The sequence below is a fragment of the Ursus arctos genome, unplaced genomic scaffold (assembly GCF_023065955.2).
Source record: "Ursus arctos isolate Adak ecotype North America unplaced genomic scaffold, UrsArc2.0 scaffold_28, whole genome shotgun sequence".
Classification (NCBI taxonomy): domain Eukaryota; kingdom Metazoa; phylum Chordata; class Mammalia; order Carnivora; family Ursidae; genus Ursus; species Ursus arctos.
This window is the reverse complement of record NW_026622963.1, coordinates 2900529-2919893: the sequence shown is the minus strand read 5'-3', so window position 1 is coordinate 2919893 and position 19365 is coordinate 2900529. Positions and strand designations below refer to the sequence as shown.

General features: G+C 49.0%; 3 protein-coding genes and 4 non-coding genes across 12 annotated transcripts in view; 6 read left to right on the top strand and 1 right to left on the bottom strand.

Moving 5' to 3' along the window:
* Positions 1 to 99: 99 nt before the first annotated feature.
* Positions 100 to 4849, top strand: RPL4 (ribosomal protein L4). Its single transcript, XM_026478362.4, has 10 exons — positions 100 to 206; positions 1638 to 1809; positions 1992 to 2098; positions 2416 to 2554; positions 3003 to 3127; positions 3408 to 3537; positions 3803 to 3959; positions 4154 to 4237; positions 4339 to 4459; positions 4545 to 4849. Exons 1-10 carry the CDS (start codon positions 204 to 206, stop codon positions 4767 to 4769), a joined length of 1263 nt encoding a protein of 420 aa, XP_026334147.1. The 5' UTR covers positions 100 to 203; the 3' UTR covers positions 4770 to 4849.
* Positions 1849 to 1920, top strand: LOC113241044 (small nucleolar RNA SNORD18). The gene has a single exon (XR_003311400.2). It is a non-coding gene; the product is annotated as a small nucleolar RNA SNORD18 (small nucleolar RNA).
* LOC113241045 (small nucleolar RNA SNORD16) lies at positions 2254 to 2352 on the top strand. Its single transcript, XR_003311401.1, has one exon. It is a non-coding gene; the product is annotated as a small nucleolar RNA SNORD16 (small nucleolar RNA).
* Positions 2825 to 2896, top strand: LOC113241042 (small nucleolar RNA SNORD18). Its single transcript, XR_003311398.2, has one exon. It is a non-coding gene; the product is annotated as a small nucleolar RNA SNORD18 (small nucleolar RNA).
* Positions 3590 to 3659, top strand: LOC113241043 (small nucleolar RNA SNORD18). The gene has a single exon (XR_003311399.1). It is a non-coding gene; the product is annotated as a small nucleolar RNA SNORD18 (small nucleolar RNA).
* Positions 4850 to 6280: 1431 nt separating the features above from the next.
* On the top strand, positions 6281 to 14372 carry SNAPC5 (small nuclear RNA activating complex polypeptide 5). 3 transcript variants are annotated; one of them, XM_026478358.4, is made up of 4 exons: positions 6281 to 6421; positions 7655 to 7744; positions 9222 to 9344; positions 12686 to 14372. In XM_026478358.4, exons 1-3 carry the CDS (start codon positions 6332 to 6334, stop codon positions 9336 to 9338), a joined length of 297 nt encoding a protein of 98 aa, XP_026334143.1. In that variant the 5' UTR covers positions 6281 to 6331; the 3' UTR covers positions 9339 to 9344; positions 12686 to 14372. The 3 variants fall into 3 exon arrangements, with proteins under 3 accessions (XP_026334143.1, XP_057159634.1, XP_026334146.1); XM_057303651.1 differs by having other exon boundaries at positions 6308 to 6421; positions 9219 to 9344; XM_026478361.4 differs by lacking the exon at positions 7655 to 7744 and having other exon boundaries at positions 6308 to 6421.
* MAP2K1 (mitogen-activated protein kinase kinase 1) overlaps positions 11867 to 19365 on the bottom strand; it is a 95837-nt gene continuing 88338 nt past the window's right edge. For all 4 annotated transcript variants that reach the window (XM_057303649.1, XM_057303650.1, XM_026478355.4 and 1 more), the window contains 5 exons: positions 17741 to 17942; positions 16374 to 16438; positions 13801 to 13862; positions 13380 to 13425; positions 11867 to 12901 (listed from right to left, as the gene is read on the bottom strand). In XM_057303649.1, the coding sequence (XP_057159632.1) occupies positions 12788 to 12901; positions 13380 to 13425; positions 13801 to 13862; positions 16374 to 16438; positions 17741 to 17942 (489 nt within the window). In that variant the 3' untranslated portion in view covers positions 11867 to 12787. The remainder of the gene's footprint in view (positions 12902 to 13379; positions 13426 to 13800; positions 13863 to 16373; positions 16439 to 17740; positions 17943 to 19365) is intronic.

The following is a 19365-nucleotide window of genomic DNA, read 5'->3' as shown; positions in this document are numbered from 1 at the left end:
GTTTGATGCATGTAAAGAAATAACACGCTATTTATTATTTTTATACAGAGGTAGAGCGATATTTTGTGTCTCTGGATTGGTTCTGAGGCGGGGCAGGTTGGCGGACGAGTTGAAGGTTACATATAGAGCGGAAGTGCTAGGTCTTTCCTTTTCCTAAAGGAGCCGCCGGGTTGAGAGGAGCGTGGCCCTCTCCTCTCCCCGCGATGGTGAGTGGAAGCTCTCTCTGGTGGGCTTTTCTCTGCTGTCGGGTTCTGGCAGGAATGGGTTAGGCGTTTGGGGCATAAAGTCTTAAAGCGAGAAAGCGAGGAGTAGGAGATGAGTGTCAGGCGTCTGTTCGAGGCTCGGAGCTGGGTAGTGCGGCTTTACGGCAGCCATTTTAGAGGCAACGTGGGCGTCCCAGCACAGGGCGACAGCAGATCGTTCTCAGGTGCAGAGGAACCTTTGGGATTCTAGTTTTCCTTGTATCGTAGAAGGCATGGGTTCTGCTGACAATTTGCAAACTCTTGGGGCCTAAGGCTGAATCGGGGTGAAAATCAGTTTTGGGACTTGTATTTTCACATGCTGTTCAATAAGAAATACTTTCGTGTTTTGAAGAGAGACATTGTGAAAGACTTGTATATCCACTTTTTTCTGAATTTTCATGTATTCATCTAAGAAGAGCCTCTACAAAAGCTTTCCAAACGTCTTTAAAAATTGTTCTGCTTAGTGTCCCCTAAACCTTTGAATTCTTAGCTCATAGCATGACTAATGTCATTTGCACTGCATTTCCACAAATAACGTTTGCTATTTGTATTGTGTAGTGTTTTGTGCCCTGGGGAGTTCAGTGAAAAAAAACAGAAAACGTTTGTGATGCTTGTGTCGTGATTTGAACAAAATAACATAGAAATATTCAATGGTAGTAATTGTGAACACGGGCAATGGGAGTAGATGCAGTAGTTGGGCCTTAAAGTGATCAGAGAAACTTTCCAGAAGGTGGCCTGAAGGAGCGTGAGGAAGCATGCTGAGCCTGTTGAAGATGAAGACAGCTATTTCTGAGGCAGAAGGGGTATGGCCCTGAGTGTAGGGACAGTGATGTCTGGAAAAGATTAGGGAGATGAGGTCCAGCACATCATGTAGGCCATCCTCAGAACTTCAGTAGGGTTATTTTCAGGTGGTACGTCTTTGGAGAAGGTTGAGCAAAATTAACATGACCAGTATTTTTGCTGGTAAGTTTCGTGAGATCTGTTTGGGATGAAGGGGGCCAAGGGCAGAAATTTGAAGTAGAGCTGTTGTAGACCAGATTTGCTGACACTTGGTAAAAGTTCAGATGGTGGCGTTAAATAGCATTTTTAAATCTTACAGTATGGTTTGATCATTTTCTTTTGTACAGCCTAGGTTGAAAGTTGAATGATAAATTTTGTGGTAGATTTTGAGGTTCTAAATGTCCTTTAAGAATTTATTGAAGTTAGTAAACACGATGTGTGGGGAACAGAAACGCGATGTGTTGGGAACAGCCTTTGTTTCAGTTCTAAGCGTTGTCTACCTGCCCAAATTCGAATCTCCTGTAATTCAGTCTTTAAAAAGTACTGTTGATAACACGTGAGAATAGTGTTTCTGCTATAGTCTGTTAATATAAATTACCTTTTTCTTTTCCCCAGGCGTGTGCTCGCCCATTGATATCTGTGTACTCCGAAAAGGGGGAGTCATCTGGCAAAAATGTTACTTTGCCTGCTGTGTTCAAGGCTCCCATTCGACCTGATATCGTGAACTTTGTTCACACCAACTTGCGCAAAAACAACAGACAGCCATATGCTGTCAGTGAATTAGCAGGTATGGATTTTTCAAGGGTTGATGTTATAAGACCTTAACAGCAGTGATGAAATTCCACTCCATTGGTCCGTGTTTCTGAATCAGCATGATTTTCCTGGATGTTCTGATGCTGTTGCTGCCATGCATGATACTCCTGGATTGGTAGGGTTGAGCAGCTAAAACGTATTTCTTCCCAATTTCAGGTCATCAAACCAGTGCTGAGTCTTGGGGTACTGGCAGAGCTGTGGCTCGAATTCCCAGAGTTCGAGGCGGTGGGACTCACCGTTCTGGCCAGGGTGCTTTTGGAAATGTATCCTTTGTTTCACTCTGGATTGGTCAGCTCTTGTGGAATTTATCAGACTGGACCTGGTTTATTCATGTTAGCGGTTTCGAACAACGTATTAATAGTGTCCAGGATAAACATTGTTCTGGTCAGATAGGAGCTTGGCATTAGGAAGTTTTGCTTGCAATGATGTCGTAATTTGCGTCTTACTCTGTTCTCAGCGACAGTTGCCTGCTGTCAGTAAGCTGGTTCAGAAGGGTGACGAAAATACTTACTGAGCAAGACATAACCCTTCTTTAATTCCTAAAATTCTTAAGAAGTATGATTCTTAACTGGGATAATAGATGTGTCGTGGAGGCCGCATGTTTGCACCAACCAAAACCTGGCGCCGTTGGCATCGCCGAGTGAACACAACACAGAAGCGATATGCCATCTGCTCTGCCCTGGCTGCCTCAGCCCTACCAGCGCTGGTCATGTCTAAAGGTTTGTATATTTCATATTACAGGAATGATACAAAATACCTTTTTTTTTTCCCTTCTCCCCACCTGACCCATTTCATTCATGTTAATATGTAGATTCTGTTCATCCCAGAGTCCCTGACTAAATTTCTATTAGATAATAATTCTGACTACGTTGATCTATGGTTAAGTCATAGTGAATACTGTGTAATAACTGGTGAACTAATTGCAATGTGGTGATTTCATGTGTTAGAAAACTTCCCACTCTAACTTCATGTGCCTACTCTATTTTAACTCAAAATGATGAGATTCCACTTAATTGGTCCGTGTTTCTGAAACACATGATATTTGTGGAAATTCTGATTTGGCACATCATATGCTATTTTGCTCTTATGGATTCTATGAAATGTTTCTCGATTTTTCAAAAGGTTCGGGGTAACCAGGTATTTGTTGGTGTTAATTGGCATTGTCAGGTCATCGTATCGAAGAAGTTCCTGAACTTCCTTTGGTGGTTGAAGATAAAGTTGAAGGTTACAAGAAGACCAAGGAGGCTGTTTTGCTTCTTAAGAAACTTAAAGCCTGGAATGATATCAAAAAGGTAGGCTTAATGAACAAATTTCCATTTTGATGGTCCTTAACACAAATTTGTCAGATTTTTAAATTTCAAGAGATGTCTGGAAGTATAACTTCAGTGGGTGCGAGAACAAGCACCCTGAAGCCTTACGACTTGGGTTTGAATCCTGACTGCCATTTATGGCTATGCGTTAATGTTGAGCACTTTGTTGTAGCTTCCTTTCATCATCTGTAAAGTGGAGTTTAACTTTGAAGATCAATTGCAGGGTTCATATCTTAAAATACGAAGTGTTCTCACTTTTTAGGTCTATGCCTCTCAGCGAATGAGAGCTGGCAAGGGCAAGATGAGAAACCGTCGCCGTATCCAGCGCAGGGGACCGTGCATTATCTACAATGAAGACAACGGTATCATCAAGGCCTTCAGAAACATCCCTGGTAATTGTACTGCTTACTTCAATTGCCCGTATGATGCAAGCTTCCTCAGCTTTTATTATGATGAGATTCCACTTTATGGTCCGTGTTTCTGAAACACATGATTATGTGGAACTTCTGATTCTCAGCTGAATGAGTGCACCAGAGATGGTCGAACGTGCCTGATTAGTAACGGTTCTCGGATACCTGATGCACATAAGTCAGAAACGTGATTTGTGTTTCTTGTATGTAAACTACAGGCTCCCTAATTCTCTTTTCCCTTCAAAAGGAATTACTTTACTTAATGTAAGCAAACTGAACATTTTGAAACTTGCTCCTGGTGGGCATGTGGGACGTTTCTGCATTTGGACTGAAAGTGCTTTCCGCAAGTTAGACGATCTCTATGGCACTTGGCGTAAGGCTGCCTCCCTCAAGAGTAACTACAAGTGAGTGTTCTTCGTGTTCATATATTGAACACAGATGTTCATGCTGTGGATACTTACATTCGGAATTGGTGTGCGTGTTTTCTAAATAATGGATGATGATATGTGGCCATATCCCCTTACGTACAGATTCAATGTTGTGAAATGGTGAGGTATTCTGAACAGTGGTAGTGAAATCAACATTTTTTTCTTTTCAGCCTTCCCATGCATAAGATGCTTAATACAGACCTTAGCAGAATCTTGAAAAGTCCAGAGATTCAAAGAGCCCTCCGAGCACCACGGTAAAGTTGTGATACTTACTCTAGCTAAAGCCTCATATTGTTGGTTATTTCAAAAATGTAGATAAGGTGAATAAAATACTAATAATGGTACCTTTTTATAGCAAGAAGATTCATCGCAGGGTCCTGAAGAAGAATCCACTGAAGAACCTGAGAATCATGTTGAAGCTAAACCCATACGCAAAGACCATGCGCCGGAACACCATTCTTCGCCAGGCCAAGAATGTGAGTGCTAATTTGGTTTTTGGTGGTCGGTTAACTTATTTTAGAAAGAAGTGATTCTTGGGTTTTTCTCTTTAATTTGTTGCAGCACAAACTCCGTATGGATAAGGCAGCAGCAGCCTTAGAAGCCAAATCAGATGAGAAGGGGGTTCCAAGCAAGAAGCCTGTGGTAGGGAAGAAAGGAAAGAAGGCTGTTGGTGTGAAGAAGCAGAAGAAACCTGTGGTGGGTAAAAAGGCTGCAGCTACCAAGAAACCAGCAGCTGACAAGAAGCCTACAGAAAAGAAACCCACTGCGGAGAAGCCTGCTGCCTAAAAACTTACGTTTATTCTATAAAAGTCAAATCATTTTGGATGGCTAATTTTGAATAAAGATCCCACGATGAAGGCCAGAAACATGACCTGTTGAGTGTGTTTGAATCTTGGTTAGAATATTTTTGTTTTTCTCCCATAATTCCAGCCTTCTGGTTGCATTTTGTAGTCTGGTGTAAAGCAGGGCCTTGCCTTTATAGTAAATCCATGCAGTTGAATGTGAAGAAGAACGTTGCATAAATCCAGATATAAATCCAATTTGTAAATAACAACGTTTTGAGAACCTGGTGGTTAAAAGACTTCTCAAATGTGCAGAAGCTGTTAGAAGATTTAGCACTCCTCAAGGTACCTGGGTGCCTCACTGGGTTGAGCATCCTCCTAGTTTTGGGGTTAGGTCAAGAGCTCATGGGTCATAGGATCAAGCCCAGTGTCAGTATCCAGGTTAAGTGGGGAGTCTGCTTGGGATTCTTTCCCTCTTCCATCCTGTACTCTGTTGCAGGCTAGCGCTCTCTCGTCACTCCTCCTTCCAAAGACAAAAAATGCACCTTGGAAAATAGGCAAATTACATAAGAGGGGTTTTTTTTCCCAGTACCACAAGAGGGCAGAATCTATATTTTTGAGGGACTGCAATAAATTGCTGGTTACTCTACAAAGGTGCCTATTAGAACTTAATGTGATAAGAGTACAGTTAGAGGAAATGCTACCCTCGTTATTTTGACCCATAGTATGGAAGTGTCAGAAGCATTTTTCAGAACTACTTGGGTTTTCGCAGATTTAGTAAAGGGAGGGATATGTTCACTATATTGCAGAGAAGTGTACCCAAAAGGACATGGAGGGTTTTTTCCTACCCTGTTTTGTCAGCGTGTCTTAACCACCTTAAGGGTTGACCTGTCCCAGGCTGTTTTGTCTCTTGTCAGGGTTTGTTTTGTATCTGGTTTGTTTCCTTTGATATTATCCACATCCGGGTGGTGTATGCTCTGATCTGCAGATAGAGATCTCTGTCCCTTAGCACTTAAAGGCACCGCGTCCCAATTGAATTTGTTAGCACTGCGTTATTTTCCTGCTGTAACTTGCACAGCTGCTTAGGAACCACTTTCATGTGACCAGGAATCCTTGCCTGCAAAAATCAACAGGCCTCGTGCGCCTCTGTGCTAGATGCTCCTGCGTTGGGTCTCTGCCCTCGTGGATCTGCAGGTTTTGTGGAGTTAAAAAGAGCCACTTGTTGCAAAAACTAAAATTTAAAGTTCGATGCTTGGGAGTACTCAAAAGAAGCGTTTGAAACTGGGTACTTGACCATTTTTACCCCCCAAGTTCTTTATGGCTTCACGCCCTGTGCTTTAGATTCCTGATGATCACGGGACTCGGGTTTTCTCGTTAAAAACCCGGGACTGCGGTGGGTAAAGCAGGGCCACCGCGAAGGGGCCGGCGAGAGTGCCGACGCCGGCCGGAAGCGCCGTGGCCCACGTGGCGCCAGCCCCGCCCAGCCCGCGGCTCCGTTTCCGGGAACGCGGCGCTCGTGACGTCATTACCGAGCGCCCGGCGCGACGGCGGGCAGGAGGAGGCGCCATGCTGAGCCGGCTTCAGGAGCTGCGAAAGGAGGAGGAGACGCTGCTGCGGTTGAAGGCGGCCTTGCACGACCAGCTGAACCGGCTCAAGGTGACCCCGCTTCCCCCCCGCCTCCGCCGCCCCTCCACTCCGCCGCCCCGCGAACCGTAGGCGTCGGCGGCGTCCACCTGGTGGTTGACAAGCACCTGGGGAGCGTGTTTGATTCTGCGGGCCCACTTCTCTCAGAGTCTTGAACCTGCAGGGCTAGGCTGGGGTCCAGCGATCTGTACGTGGGGCAAGGCCACCGCCACACGGCCAACACCCGTAAATGCAGGTGCCCCGCCCACCACGCGCTGAGCAGGTGCGACCTCCCTGAGGCTGGCCTAGGCTCTCCCTGCCCGGGCCCCTTCCTCCCTGGCTCCTTCAGCACGTGCTAGCCACCATTTACTAGCTTCTTTCGGCGCTTGAAACAGCTCCAGTGTTGCTAAGCCGGAAGAGACTCGTGGATCCGTTGTGCAAAGAAAGAAAGCGAGGCCCTGAGGAAAGAGGCTTGTCGCAGGGTTCCCAATAACTTTTCTTCTGGCAGCTGTCACGGACTCCGCGGCCTGGACGAGATTTAGGTGCTCCAGGGCCCTTTCCCATACCTGTCCCTAATCCACTCTCTTTAGCCCCAGTGAGAGGATCCTGATAAGGGCGACTTAGAACTCTTTTTCAGGATCTTTAAGTGCAAATGAGGTTGAGATGCAGGTTATGAAGACCTTTTGTAAACTGAAAAGCACTGTACGGCTGTGACATATCAAAATAGTATTTTCCTGAGGACGGTTGTAATGGCCTGCACTTATTCATGTTCTTGTATCCCCAGTACCTGTACGAGTGCCCAGTGGGTGTGTGTTGCGTATGATGACGACAACGACCTCTAAAGCCTCAGTCCCTTTATGCTCCAGGAAACACTTCCACTTTCCGTTCTCCTTGCCTTCACTTTCTCATTACTGCGTAGAAATCTGTAGTCTCGGGAATTGGCCCTCTGTGGAATCAGAAGACACCTTGCTTCTTTAAGGGCACAATTGGCTTTTCTACCCAGATCTGCTGTGTCTACGGGAATGAAAGTCTTGGCTCAGCTGAGACACCTGTACACCCAGGGGAAAGGGGCTGGAGGTTTTCTTGGCTCCCTTCCTTAAAATGTGGGTAAAGATTAAGAGCCCCACCCTTCCCTCTAGAGCTGCACAGAGGTGACACTGTTTTCCCTTCTCCTCATGGTGCCAGCCTTTGACAGCATGCTCAGCAAATTTTACCCGTGTCGGTAGCCCAGTGAAATAGTAAGTGTCCTCACCTCTTCTTTTCTAGGTTGAGGAATTAGCCCTCCAATCAATGATTAGTTCTAGGAGAGGGGATGAGATGCCCTCTTCTCAGCCTGCACCTGAACAGTCACATGATGTAAGTTGAATCAAATGTGGGCCTAGGGAGAGAATGCAAAATGCATTCTGCTCTGATACTTCCTGGAGGCCAAAAATTTTTGTGAATTACATTATCATGCCCAGAGGATTCAGGGAATTGGTTGTAAGAATATTCTAGTATAGGGGCGCCTGGGTAGCGCAGTCGTTAAAGCATCTGCCTTCGGCTCAGGGCGTGATCCTGGCGTACCGGGATCGAGTCCCACATCAGGCTCCTCTGCTATGAGCCTGCTTCTTCCTCTCCCACTCCCCCTGCTGTGTTCCCTCTCTCGCTGGCTGTCTCTCTCTGTCAAATAAATAAATAAAATCTTTAAAAAAAAAAAAAAAAAAAAGAATATTCTAGTATAGGGGCACCTGGGTGGCTCAGTCGTTAAGCGTCTGCCTTTGGCTCAGAGCATGATCCCAGGGTCCTGGGATCAAGTCCCGCATCGGGCTCCCTGCTCCGCTGGGAGCCTGCTTCTTCCTCTCCCACTGCCCCTGGTTGTGTTCCCTCTCTCGCTGGCTGTCTCTCTGTCAAATAAATAAAATCTTAAAAAAAAAAAAAAAAAAAAAAAAAAAGAATGTTCTCGTTTAATAAACTGGCTATTTCAAAATCACTGTTTTAGGGGGCGCCTGGGTGGCACAGCGGTTAAGCGTCTGCCTTCAGCTCAGGGCGTGATCCCGGCATTATGGGATCGAGCCCCACATCAGGCTCCTCCTCTATGAGCCTGCTTCTTCCTCTCCCACTCCCCCTGCTTGTGTTCCCTCTCTCGCTGGCTGTCTCTATCTCTGTCAAATAAATAAGTAAAATCTTAAAAAAAAAAAAAAAAATCACTGTTTTAGACAGGGAGCAGCCACCTTTCTACCAGCTGGTCACACTTTATCAATCAGATGCTGTTGTATTGCCTGCACCATTCTAGTCATCTGACCTCTGTCGTTGCTCCAGTGAACCCAGGGAGCGCGGGAGAGCTTTGCAGGCATTTGTCAAAACTTCCACTGCTTCATGAGTAAGCGAGCCTGGGATTTAACAGAGTGTAGCTTCAGCTGCAAAGCTTAGTGCTGAAAAGTGAGTTCCAGTCCTCAACAGCTCCTTCTCCTACTAATGCCCTCAAGTAAACTAGTACAATATTCTTCTAAATACACCGTATGTGAGCACTTCTTCTCCCAGATGTATTTAAGCCACTTCAAACCATCTGAAAGTAGCACATCTAGGCCGGCGTAATTCTGGCGTAGGAGCCATGTTTGTAGGCGAGGTGACGTCCTGTCAGATCCAGGGCGTTTACACCCCTCCCGTTTTGGCGATGGGAGGGTGGGGGTAAGGGGTCAGCGTAGAAATTGGAGAAACAGGAAGTGGCCTTACCTCCTGATGATAAATATTGGGGGTGAAGATGCAACTGAGATTTGATTTTAAAACATATTTAAGAATTTGGTCGGAGGCCAGTGTCTTTCCTACTAATCCCGAATGTCCTTGCCTAAAGCAGATGTTGGTGCATGTCGACAACGAAGCGTCAATCAACCAGACTGCACTGGAGTTGAGCACGAGGAGCCGTGTGCCCGAAGAGGAGGAGGAGGAGGAAGAAGAAGAATCAGACCCCTGAAGCGGGGTAAGGAGGAGCCAAGCTTAGTTATAGGAATTATTTCTACATCTCAGGAACTTCGTCTCTTCAAAACTATTTTCTTTCCATGGGCCCCCAGCCTGCTTTAGAAGGAAGCAAGAACTTTAGGATGTGTAGTTGTGAAAACGGTTCCGTCAAGAACTCAAGTTTCAGAGCGCTTTAACAAAAATTTGTGACATGGAAAAGCAGAGATGCAGTGTCTTAGCATTGGGCAATATGGGTGGTGCTGTGACTGTATTCTGCTCAGATTTAGTAGTTTTACTCAAAACAGAAAATTTCCTCTAAAATGCTATTGAGAAAGTCTGACATTTGCACAAAGAGCAGAGTTTAAATACAGGCCAGCCTTTCCAGTCAACAATGCCTCTTTTAAGAACACCAATTAAAGGCTATCTGCATGCCATTGAACCGTTGTGAGCAGAGCAAGGCCACGGGCTAGGAGAGAAAGATGACAAGTGAGGAGCACGGAGGGCCACCTGAGAGCACAAGCTGCTGCCACCTCTCGGTGGAGCGGTGGGAATACTGGTGGGCTGCGCCCACGCGGAGGTTCAGACAGCACCGTGGTACGATGTACTTAGGAAAAAGGTGCAGGTAAGAGCTGTCGTGCAGCTTCCTGGTCTCCAGATAGTAACAGAAAACGGTCAGTTCGTCCCCTGGAGCAAAAAATACAGCAGGATGGTTTAAAACCCATTTCTGGACTTAGAAAGGAAAGGTGCCATTAAATCACTGTGCCTGGGAGATTGGGGTTTTGTAATAATGACAGTTACGGAATAACGGTTGTTAAAACTTGGTACTTAGAATTGAGATTCACTTCTGCGTACTGCCCTCTTCCAGTGAATATACAGTTAAGTAGTTGCTTAATTTTATAAAAGTAATTTGCCCTACCCAAGCAACAGAAAAGCCAGACCAAACACAAAGACCCTCCTCAAGCAGAACTTCTTCTGTAACTGTTCCAGAAAAGAACATGAGTATATTTATTAATCAGCATTTCATTAAAGTTATTTTGAGCTACTCTTAAAGGAAATAGCAGTTTAAATGGGCATGCTTCTTGGAAAACAGTGAGAAAGTTGCTTTTGCAATGAAAAGCAATCGAGCTATACACTTGGGGGTTTTATTTAAAATAAGAGCGTGGGTTTTTGAGAGCTAGAAAAGTTGGCTCTGAAGTCTAGCTCTACCACTAACTGGCTGCTTGCCTTAACTCTTTGCACCTCTCAGTCCTGTGGGTAAGATGACAGTATTCCTACCCGCCCCAGCACTTTCACAGGTGGTCGTGGGGTGCTTACAGGGTATCCTGTAAAAATCCAGCTTGTGGTGTTGTCTGAGCAAGAGGAAGTCTAAGAAGGGATTTGACATAAGGAACTCAAAACAAGACCGAGGCAGGTAACATCATTCTTGAGAACAAGATCATTCTTGGTAAAAATTACTAGGAAAAAACCTTTTTGACTCTCAAAATGTAACACACTTTTGGATGTAAATAGAGAATTTAAAACACCCCTCAAGAGACACTGAACATGAAAGCATTCAGATCCAGGTATCAGACTCTAGGTTACACCTTCCTCCTAAGATGCAGTTTGCGCATTTTAGTGAGAACTTCTCGGTCATATCCTCTCCATTAGCAAAAGACACAGGGTGTGAGTCTTAAACCTCGATCTGAATGGATGTTGAGACGTGTAGGTTAGCCTCCCGGCAAGAAAAAATGGACTGGCTGAGGCAGCAGTATATGTAGCACTCAGCGGTTTTAAAATCTAAAATCCTGGCTGTATCACAAGCCCTCGTAGGTCCAGGGCGGGGCTCCCTCCTCAGGAGATTTACCCAGGCGCCGTTTTCAGTTTGAAAACAAAATAGGCCTTTTGTTTCTAAAGATGGGGTTTTTTTGGTTTTCTATAACTCGCCCTCTCGAAGAAAATGAGGGAAGAGGTGCCAACCGGGCTGCATCAGGTGTACCCTGAAGTTCCAAAAGTCACTTGGTCAGAAAAGGCATCAGTGGTCAGTTGGGATGTGGCTCTGTTTTCTGTGACTTCCCTGCTACCTCACAGGCAGGACAAAGCCAGCACCAGGTCCACTCCTCTCCAGAAAAGTGGAAAGAAGTCACTGGTGAAAGAGGGGAGACCGCTGAGCAAAGCAGCATGGGACTGGGCGGAGGCTCCCACACCAGTCAGGTGCCCCTGGGAGCACACCGGTGATGCCCCAACCCCACCTCGGCTCCTGTTTTTTCCCTGGGTAGAAATGGCAGGAAGAGATGGGATCTAGTCACAGGTCCACAGGAAAGGTAGCTGGAAGATTCACACGAGTGGAGAGAAGAGTTGGACAGAGTCCAGAACTTGGAATCATGGGAAGATCCAGTAGTCCAGAGCACCGGGCTTGTCCTCGGTGTGGCATCTGCCTTCCAGCCTCCTCCCCGTCTCCGCCTGTGCCCTCACAGTAAGGCTTGGCGAACTCACTGGACTTCCTTGTGTATGTGTACCAGAGACCATGAAAATCCTACCACAAAAGGAGACGCATTTTTTCCATCCTTTTAACTTGATAGTATATTTATTAGAATAAGAGATTAGCTTTGTTAAACATCTGGATTGAAATGGTTAAAAGGATTTTCGTACAATTTTTAGGCACTATACACACTTGTTTACAATAACAGCAGTACTTGGATTTGGGGAAAGATAAATCTCATACATTTTAATGCCTTGATCCATTTGTAACATTCAGAGTAACCACCATTTTAGAAACACTAATTCAAACTTAAAGAGACATAAACCACTAAATATCCCACATAATATATTTAAAAATAAATATAGAAATACAACCAGAAGTCTACAGATCATCACAGTAGACAGACTGGTGAAGCCCTGGCTATCATGGCAGTGAAGGGCTCTGGCTGGATTTTGATAGAAATTGCTTCATTCTACACCAAAAGCAAAAATATATAATAAAATAACATGATATATACTTTCCGATGTTCTTTTTCATAGCAGCAAAGCATGCTTCACATGCACTGCCTGTCAAGATCTTCCAAGGCCCCTTCCCACTCAAACAGAAGGTGCGCCTGGCAAGAATGCAGTACCACCAAGTGTCAGAGAACCCCGAAAATACAGGCAGCTAGCCAGTCACGGTGAGGGAAGAGCAGTGCGATTTTCAGTAAGTAAGAATGACTACCCACGGCCCCCCAGGTTTCATGTAGTTCAACGCTGCACGTGTGGTGATCGACGTACACCAAAAGAGCCCCAAGCACAAAGCCGATCCACTTAGGGAGAGAACAGGAAGAATAAAGACAGTGATATTAAAAACGACACAAATAGAATTTTGGCACATGCTGTGTTCTTCATCCTCTGTCACAGGTGAGATGCACGTCTGAACAGAGACAGGCACGGGCAAGAGGCCCGGAAGCGACATGGCACACCACTGGGCAGGGGACTCGCGCTTCGCTGCTTCCCACATACTTAGACGCCGGCTGCGTGGGTCGGTGTGCTGGGCTGGTTAAGGCCGATGGTGGAGCAGAGCCAACCTGCAAAATCCACTTCTTCCCCGTCCGATCTCTTGATGAAGGCATGAACCTGCGTGCAGGGAAACGGAGAGAAAGCGGTGTTAAAAACCAAAAGGAAAGGTCAAGAATCCTGGGTCCAGAGCTTCGCTTGGAAGGAGCTCCTGGAGCGTGTGCTGGGGCAGCAGTCGGGGCACACGGAAGGGGCCAGCTGCCGCCACGAAAGCCTGCTCTGCTCGCTTCCCCAGCTGTGAGGCCTCAGCTCCTCACTGGCCGCCCTGAGCCTGCGCTCTTCCGCCGGGGCTGGGGCTGGGAGCTCTGCCCTCAGTGCCTCACGGCGTCACTAGGAGGAACAAAGGAACGGATGGACGTCCTGCCCTCCGCTCGGCCTTCACACTGCTGCGTGGACACAGGAGGCTGCCGTGTGGGATCCTGCAGCCCCAGGGGCAGCGGGAGCACAGGGGTCAAGGCGGAGCAGGGAATGGGCTCAGGGAGTCCTGGGCAGGTGACTCACAGAAGGATGTGTACAAATTGGACATCAGTGGACTTACCATGAGTTGCTTCAGATCTGCTCTCTCTGCGGGGTTTTTTATTAAGCTGAAAGAAAATATGAGAGAGACTGCCGGGCACTGGTTCCCGCTCAAATCACTCAGACCATGTGCCCGCCCTCCCCACAGCCCGCAGGTTCTGAGCACTGCGCGCGCCTTCTCCGCCTTCCTGTTCGAGCACGCCGGCACGCCTGCAGCTTAGCAAGTGCTTGCCGAATTCAACGAAGTCCAGAAAGCAACATGCCAGTCCCTGCAGAGCAGGTGCCAAAAGCAGCAACTTTTACCCACAGCTGTAGTCCGACCAGTCCCCGAAGTCATGGCACTCTGGAAGTGCGAGGAAAAGGGCAGAGCTCTGCTCCCCAAGACTGGATGGGGAGGCTGACAAAACCAGCGTACTGTTCCCGAGGGCAAGGAGTGGACTTACCATTTATTCACAAAATCTTGAAATTCCAGACTGAAAACTCCACTGGGCAGTTTTGGAGGAGGCTGCAAATACATGTCAAGACATAAGAAAGGCCTGGCTTCCTTCTCCACCCATAGTCCCCACAAACTCCCTCCCCTGCAGGCCTCTGGGCAGCGCTGCCCTTCTCCAGGTACAGGGAGGCAGGGGCTGCCTGCGGGGTCTTCCGGCTGGAACCACTGGTCTCACAAAGCACACTTAGAACTGGGGCCCAATTAGTGTTCTACCACCCACTCGTCTAGTGACTAAACAAATCACTGTTTCTCTGTGAACCTCAGTTTGTCCTTCTCTGAGATGAGGAGGGCCGCACGATCTCTGGGACCCTTTCCCGCCGATACTCCCAACTGTAAGCCTTGGAGTGTGGCGAGGACTCCCCAGCGATTCCGAGCGGCAGCAGCTAGGGAGCTGTGCAGACCCCCAGGCACAGCCCAGGCCCACAGCGCCCTTGCATGTCACAAGCTACCTAAATAGTAATAAAACATGTACCCTTGTCTGAGCCCTGAAGAAGTGGAGCAAGGTTAATAAAACAGGTGACAGAAGGCTGGATCTTGTCTGGCCGTTCACCCCAGGAATGCAGCCATGTGCAGGCACCAGCTCGAGGACACGGGCAAGGGCAACAGCTCTCCTTTCCCCAGGGTACGCAGTGGCGGTCACGCAGGGTTACACAGGACAGGGCCCTGGAACACCTGGCTCGTGCGCTCCGCCTGCGCGGGACCTGTGCCAGGGCTGAGTGCCGCTTCCTTGTGTGCGGGCTCCCAGACCGTGCCCGGGATGTCGCTGCGCTGATGGGTAGCCCGGATCAACAGGTGATCCGAGACTGCCTCCCCCCTCACCCCGAAGGCCTTAGCAGAACAGCAGGGCCAACTGACCTGAGGGACTAAAACCCAGCCCGCAGGCCCACCCTGAAGGCCGTCGCTGCTGCTGAGGGGAATAAAGGGAACATTCAAGGGTAGAGACGGACAGCTTGGTCCCCCGAGGCCACGCTAGTCCTGAGTAGGATGGGGGCCGGGCAAAGCGGGGCCTGCGAGGTGCCCGCACCTGCCACCACGCAGCTCAGCGTTCTGGGGGGCTGGGGGCTGGCACTGTGGGTGGTAAAGAAGGAAGAGCACTAGGTGGGAAGGACCTGAGCTACCTGGAGCCTGAGCTTCCTCACCTGTGAGGGGGGTAACGAAGCCAGCTGGGCCCCCAGAGGCAAGCAGGGCACAGCAGGGGACCGGCAGCGGCTTACTGAGCCAGGCCATCTCCCGTGACATGTTTCCCTCCCCACCCCACCCCCAGCACCACCCAGCTCAGGCCCCAGCAGCAGAGGGTGGCCGTCCTGACCAGCACAGATGCAAGGCCCTCCGCCTTCCTTGAGTCCTTCAGCAGCTGAGATCACATCCTGAACCTCTGTTCCATGTCCCAGGGTGCTTAGCATAAAGCTGGACGGTAAGGAGAGGTCCGTTAACCTCCCTGGTCAGTGACGTATTAACTGCTGGGGTGAAGCAGGATTGTGCCTGTTGAGTTTGTAAGGGACAAGGGGACCCTTTGAGGTATGGTTTTAGAGCGAAGTAGGAAAAGTTATTCTGCCAGTCTCTTGAGGAAGAAGAGCACAGGACCATGCCTTTTACCGGGTACCCCAGCAGTGTCCCCAACCTCACAGAGCCGGTCCCTTCTCACCTGCTACCCGTGCTACCCGTGCGGGCCCGGCCACCGAACGTCCCATCCCGAAGCCCTGCCCCACCCTCCTCTGTGCCACCGCACTGCTGGAGTCCGCCGCTTCCCACCCCCTCGATCCCAGACTGGAAGGCTGGTCGCTCTCTTCCTCGATCCTCTTCGTTTAAACATACTGGTGTATGTGTCACACAAATCATGTGTGCTCCTTGCATCAAAGTCAGCCAGCAGCAAGGAGCCAAAAGAAACTGCATCACCCTGACAGAACCACTGTTTCATACTACTTTCAGACTTTATATGCACACACATATTTTATAAAGATTTTTTAAAGAATCAATCACAGTATACATAGTACTTTGTACTGTTTTTCACACGTCTATAGTGAATATTTTCCATACTATTGCTACACTTTTTTTTTTTTAACATCTGGTTTTTAATGGCACTTACAAGGGAAAACCCTACCCTACGTATGTATGTATTTGCCTTGCCTCCCATATGAAGCTAACAATCTTCACTACTAGGGACTTCTGTTTTTCCATCGGTGGCCCCCACCTCATCCCTACAGTGACCCCAGCAGTGCGCACGTAGCCCACGGGAAGCGCACAAGAAAGGCCTGGTGAATGAAGCAGAAAGAATGGAATGGGCACCCTGGAGGCTCCTGACTGAGAAAGGGAGAGAAACTCAGAGCCACCCAAGGATGTTCCCTGGGGAAGGGACACCTGGAGCCTCTCAGCCAACCACTCCATTCCAACAGCAGGACGCCCTACAAGAATCCCCTCGGGGCCCCAAAAGCCCCACTGTGCAACCAACTCAGGTATCCCAATCAAATTGACTTTCCCTAATAGAAGCACATTCCAAGGTCAGGGAAGCCATGCAGTACTTACCTCGTTGACTATGTAATCCAGCAACTCAAAAATCGCCATGGGAGGCCGGCTGTCCATTCCGTAAGCTACAGATGAAGAAAAAACACATCTCAGAAAACAGGAAGTTATTGGCCAATGTGAGACTAGGGATTGGAGCAGGGGTCCTGGGGACCGGAACAGGGTCGTGGATGATAAGCAGAGACACGAGAGCCACAGATCAGGCTGACCACAGAGGGGACCAGCCAAGGCCACAGAGTTGGGCAGCCAGGGTAGGAGTGTGGGCTCTGCCGCCGCCAAGGCCTGCGACCTCAGGCAAACCCACTGACAGCTTAGTAGTGAATTTGGTACAGTGGAGATGGGTAATCGTTATGTCTGCCCTTCTCTTCCTTACACTGAGAGGGGGTAAATGAGGTAGTAACGAAGTCAGTCAAGGACCCGGTTTTAAATCTCCCTGAGCTTGGGTTTCTTCCTTTTATCTTCCAGAGTCCCAGGGCAGCCTCAGGGACCACAGCCACAGTCCCTCCAGTGACCCACTACCATCCGCTGTGTCTCCCTTCATACAGGCCCTCTCCCATGAGGGCCTCCCAGGGACAGACACCAGGTCCTCCTGGTCACACATGTCCCGGCAGGAAGTACATCAGAAGACGGTGGCTGGGCCAGGATCTTCCTCCAAGTACCAGGTTTACGGCTCAGTACGCATGATCAGAGAGGCAGGCTGTGCTGCACAGCGCCCGGTACCCAGGACTCAGACTTGGCCACTTACGGTGTGCAGTCCTGACACGTGTCCTCGCATCTAACACAGAGATTGTAACAGTGCTCACACACGACCGCTATTAAAATCAGATAATACTCGGCAAGTCCGTGGAGACGCAAAGTAGATTAGCAGCTGCCAGGGGCTGGGGTGGGGGGAGATGGGAGTGATTGCTCATGGAGGTGAGGCTTCTTTTAGGGTGACGGACATGTTCTGGAATTACACAGTGGTGATGGTCACACAACATGGAAGAATATACTAAATCCACTGAAATGTACACTTTAAAGTGTGCATCTTATGTTGTGGGAAGTTTACCTCACAAAAAAAAAAAAAACACAAAAAACTACCTAAAAAAAAAAAAAAAAGATGTCATCATTTTTAAAAATCAGATACTGCATACAAAGTACCAAATGCCGCACCAGGAACGCAGCCAGCACTCAACGAAGGGTGAGAAGATGCTGGCAGTAACGTAAGGTAACACCCACCTGGGACCCCTGCTCTGCTTCCCGCCCTGGCCCCAGCCTGGCATCCAGAGACAGGCAGTCTTGAGACAATGTGCAGAGAATCAGCCCTCCAGAAACCCACAGGAGTAAGGGACCCCGCCCCCCTGCCCCCAGTCCAAGCACAGGCCACTCACAGCTGAGGGGCCTTCCGGGGGTCCTTGGTCTGGGTGGCGTCTCAGCCGCATCTCCCTCCACTTGGCACCCAAACATCAGCTCCAGCTCCTTGGCATCTGGAGGAGGGATGGGATACCTCCCCACCGCCATCTCAACCAGAGAGAGCCCCATGCTCCAGATGTCCGACTGCACCGAGTAATGAGTCCCCTGGAGTCTTTCTGGCTGCGGGAGAGACAGACGCAGTTCTGGTCACCTGTGAGCGAATCCGGGCCCACGCAGCAGAGGGAGAGGCGAGTCCCCACGGAGGCTCCGGGGGACGCCTCCGGACTGCCTGCCCCTTTGAGGCTTGTCTGCACGGCAGGGAGTGGGCTGCCCTGCTTGGTCTTGGCCCTGGCCCTGGCCCTGGATCTGCTGATGCATTTCATCTGCTTTGGAACCTGCGCTAACTGCTTTAATTTGGTTTCTGACCTGCCTCCAACTACTGTGCTCACCAAATCCTAGCTGGCTCCTGTGGCCCTGACCCACGCCTCCTCACTGCCCTCAACCAACAGCCCCCCGCCCGCCCCGCCTGCACCGCGGCTGCCGCTTCAACCGTGGCTCCGGCTCTGCCCCCCGCTTTGCCCAGCCTCGTCACTGCCTTGCACGAGCAGGGAAGCTGGTTCAAAGCCCAGCCTGCGAGGCTCACCCTGTCATCTGGGTCTGAAACACGCGGTTCCTGGAACGTGGGTCATGAATGAAGTGTGCAGTGGGTACAAAGAGCACCGGCCTTGGGAGTCGGGAAAGGTGAGCTCTAAGACCAGCATCCCCCATGGACTCACTGACTGTCCTTGGACAACATGAACAGTAGAAAAGGCAAAGGATCCAGGGTCAGGAGACCTGAGTTCAAGTCCCAATTCTGCGACTTGTAAACTACACGATCCCGAGCCTACGAAGTGAAGCTGATGAGGGTGATGATGACGACAATACGGACGTCACAAAACAGCTGCTCTCCTTACGGGGGTCACTGAGGAGGTGACACCGAATGGAAATGTACGTTAGATGTTGCAGCATGCTACACAAATACGGCTGTTACTGGCAGGAAGAGTCAGGGGAAAGTACACAGTACAAAGCATTATTCTTACCCAGCGTTAACTGAAATAGCACATGTATTTCAAGAACTCTACAAAAAAAATCTTCATTCTGACCACTGTACGGGTTTTTTTGGACATCACTAATATCTCCCATAGGATTTTTCACTAACTCCGACACTGGACCATTTTGGAACTGACCACATAACCACAAAAACCCAAACCACTTACCCTGGATCAAGAGGTCCCAGGGCCTGTTGACTGATTGTGAACTTTGCTGTGGGCAGGTGAGTGGCCCAGAACGCTAGCTGCTTGGCTCTCAGACACTTAGGGAAGAAGCTGAAGGGCCCACCGGTTTCATGTTTCTTAAAGACCGTGTGCCACAGGAGTGGAGGGGGTGGAAATGTGGGCCGGCACCGGGCGAGTCACGCTGACAGTGGCTGTCCAGGTGGGGGCAGGGGGCGGGCAAGAAGGAAGGAGGATGTGGGCATGAACTTCCACACATGGAGGCCGGAAGGAGCTGTCAAATTGGACCCAAGAGGCAAGTGAGGACGTGCTGAGCAAAGGGGACTAATTGG

Bases quoted from the DNA above. Each gene is read 5' to 3' on its own strand.
- RPL4 (XM_026478362.4), top strand. The intron at 2,555-3,002 runs GTTTGTATATTT...TGGCATTGTCAG, and splicing joins AGCGCTGGTCATGTCTAAAG to GTCATCGTATCGAAGAAGTT. The intron at 3,960-4,153 runs GTGAGTGTTCTT...TTTTCTTTTCAG, and splicing joins TCCCTCAAGAGTAACTACAA to CCTTCCCATGCATAAGATGC.
- SNAPC5 (XM_057303651.1), top strand. From the start codon at position 6,332: ATGCTGAGCCGGCTTCAGGAGCTGCGAAAGGAGGAGGAGACGCTGCTG. The intron at 6,422-7,654 runs GTGACCCCGCTT...CTTCTTTTCTAG, and splicing joins ACCAGCTGAACCGGCTCAAG to GTTGAGGAATTAGCCCTCCA. The intron at 7,745-9,218 runs GTAAGTTGAATC...CCTTGCCTAAAG, and splicing joins CACCTGAACAGTCACATGAT to CAGATGTTGGTGCATGTCGA.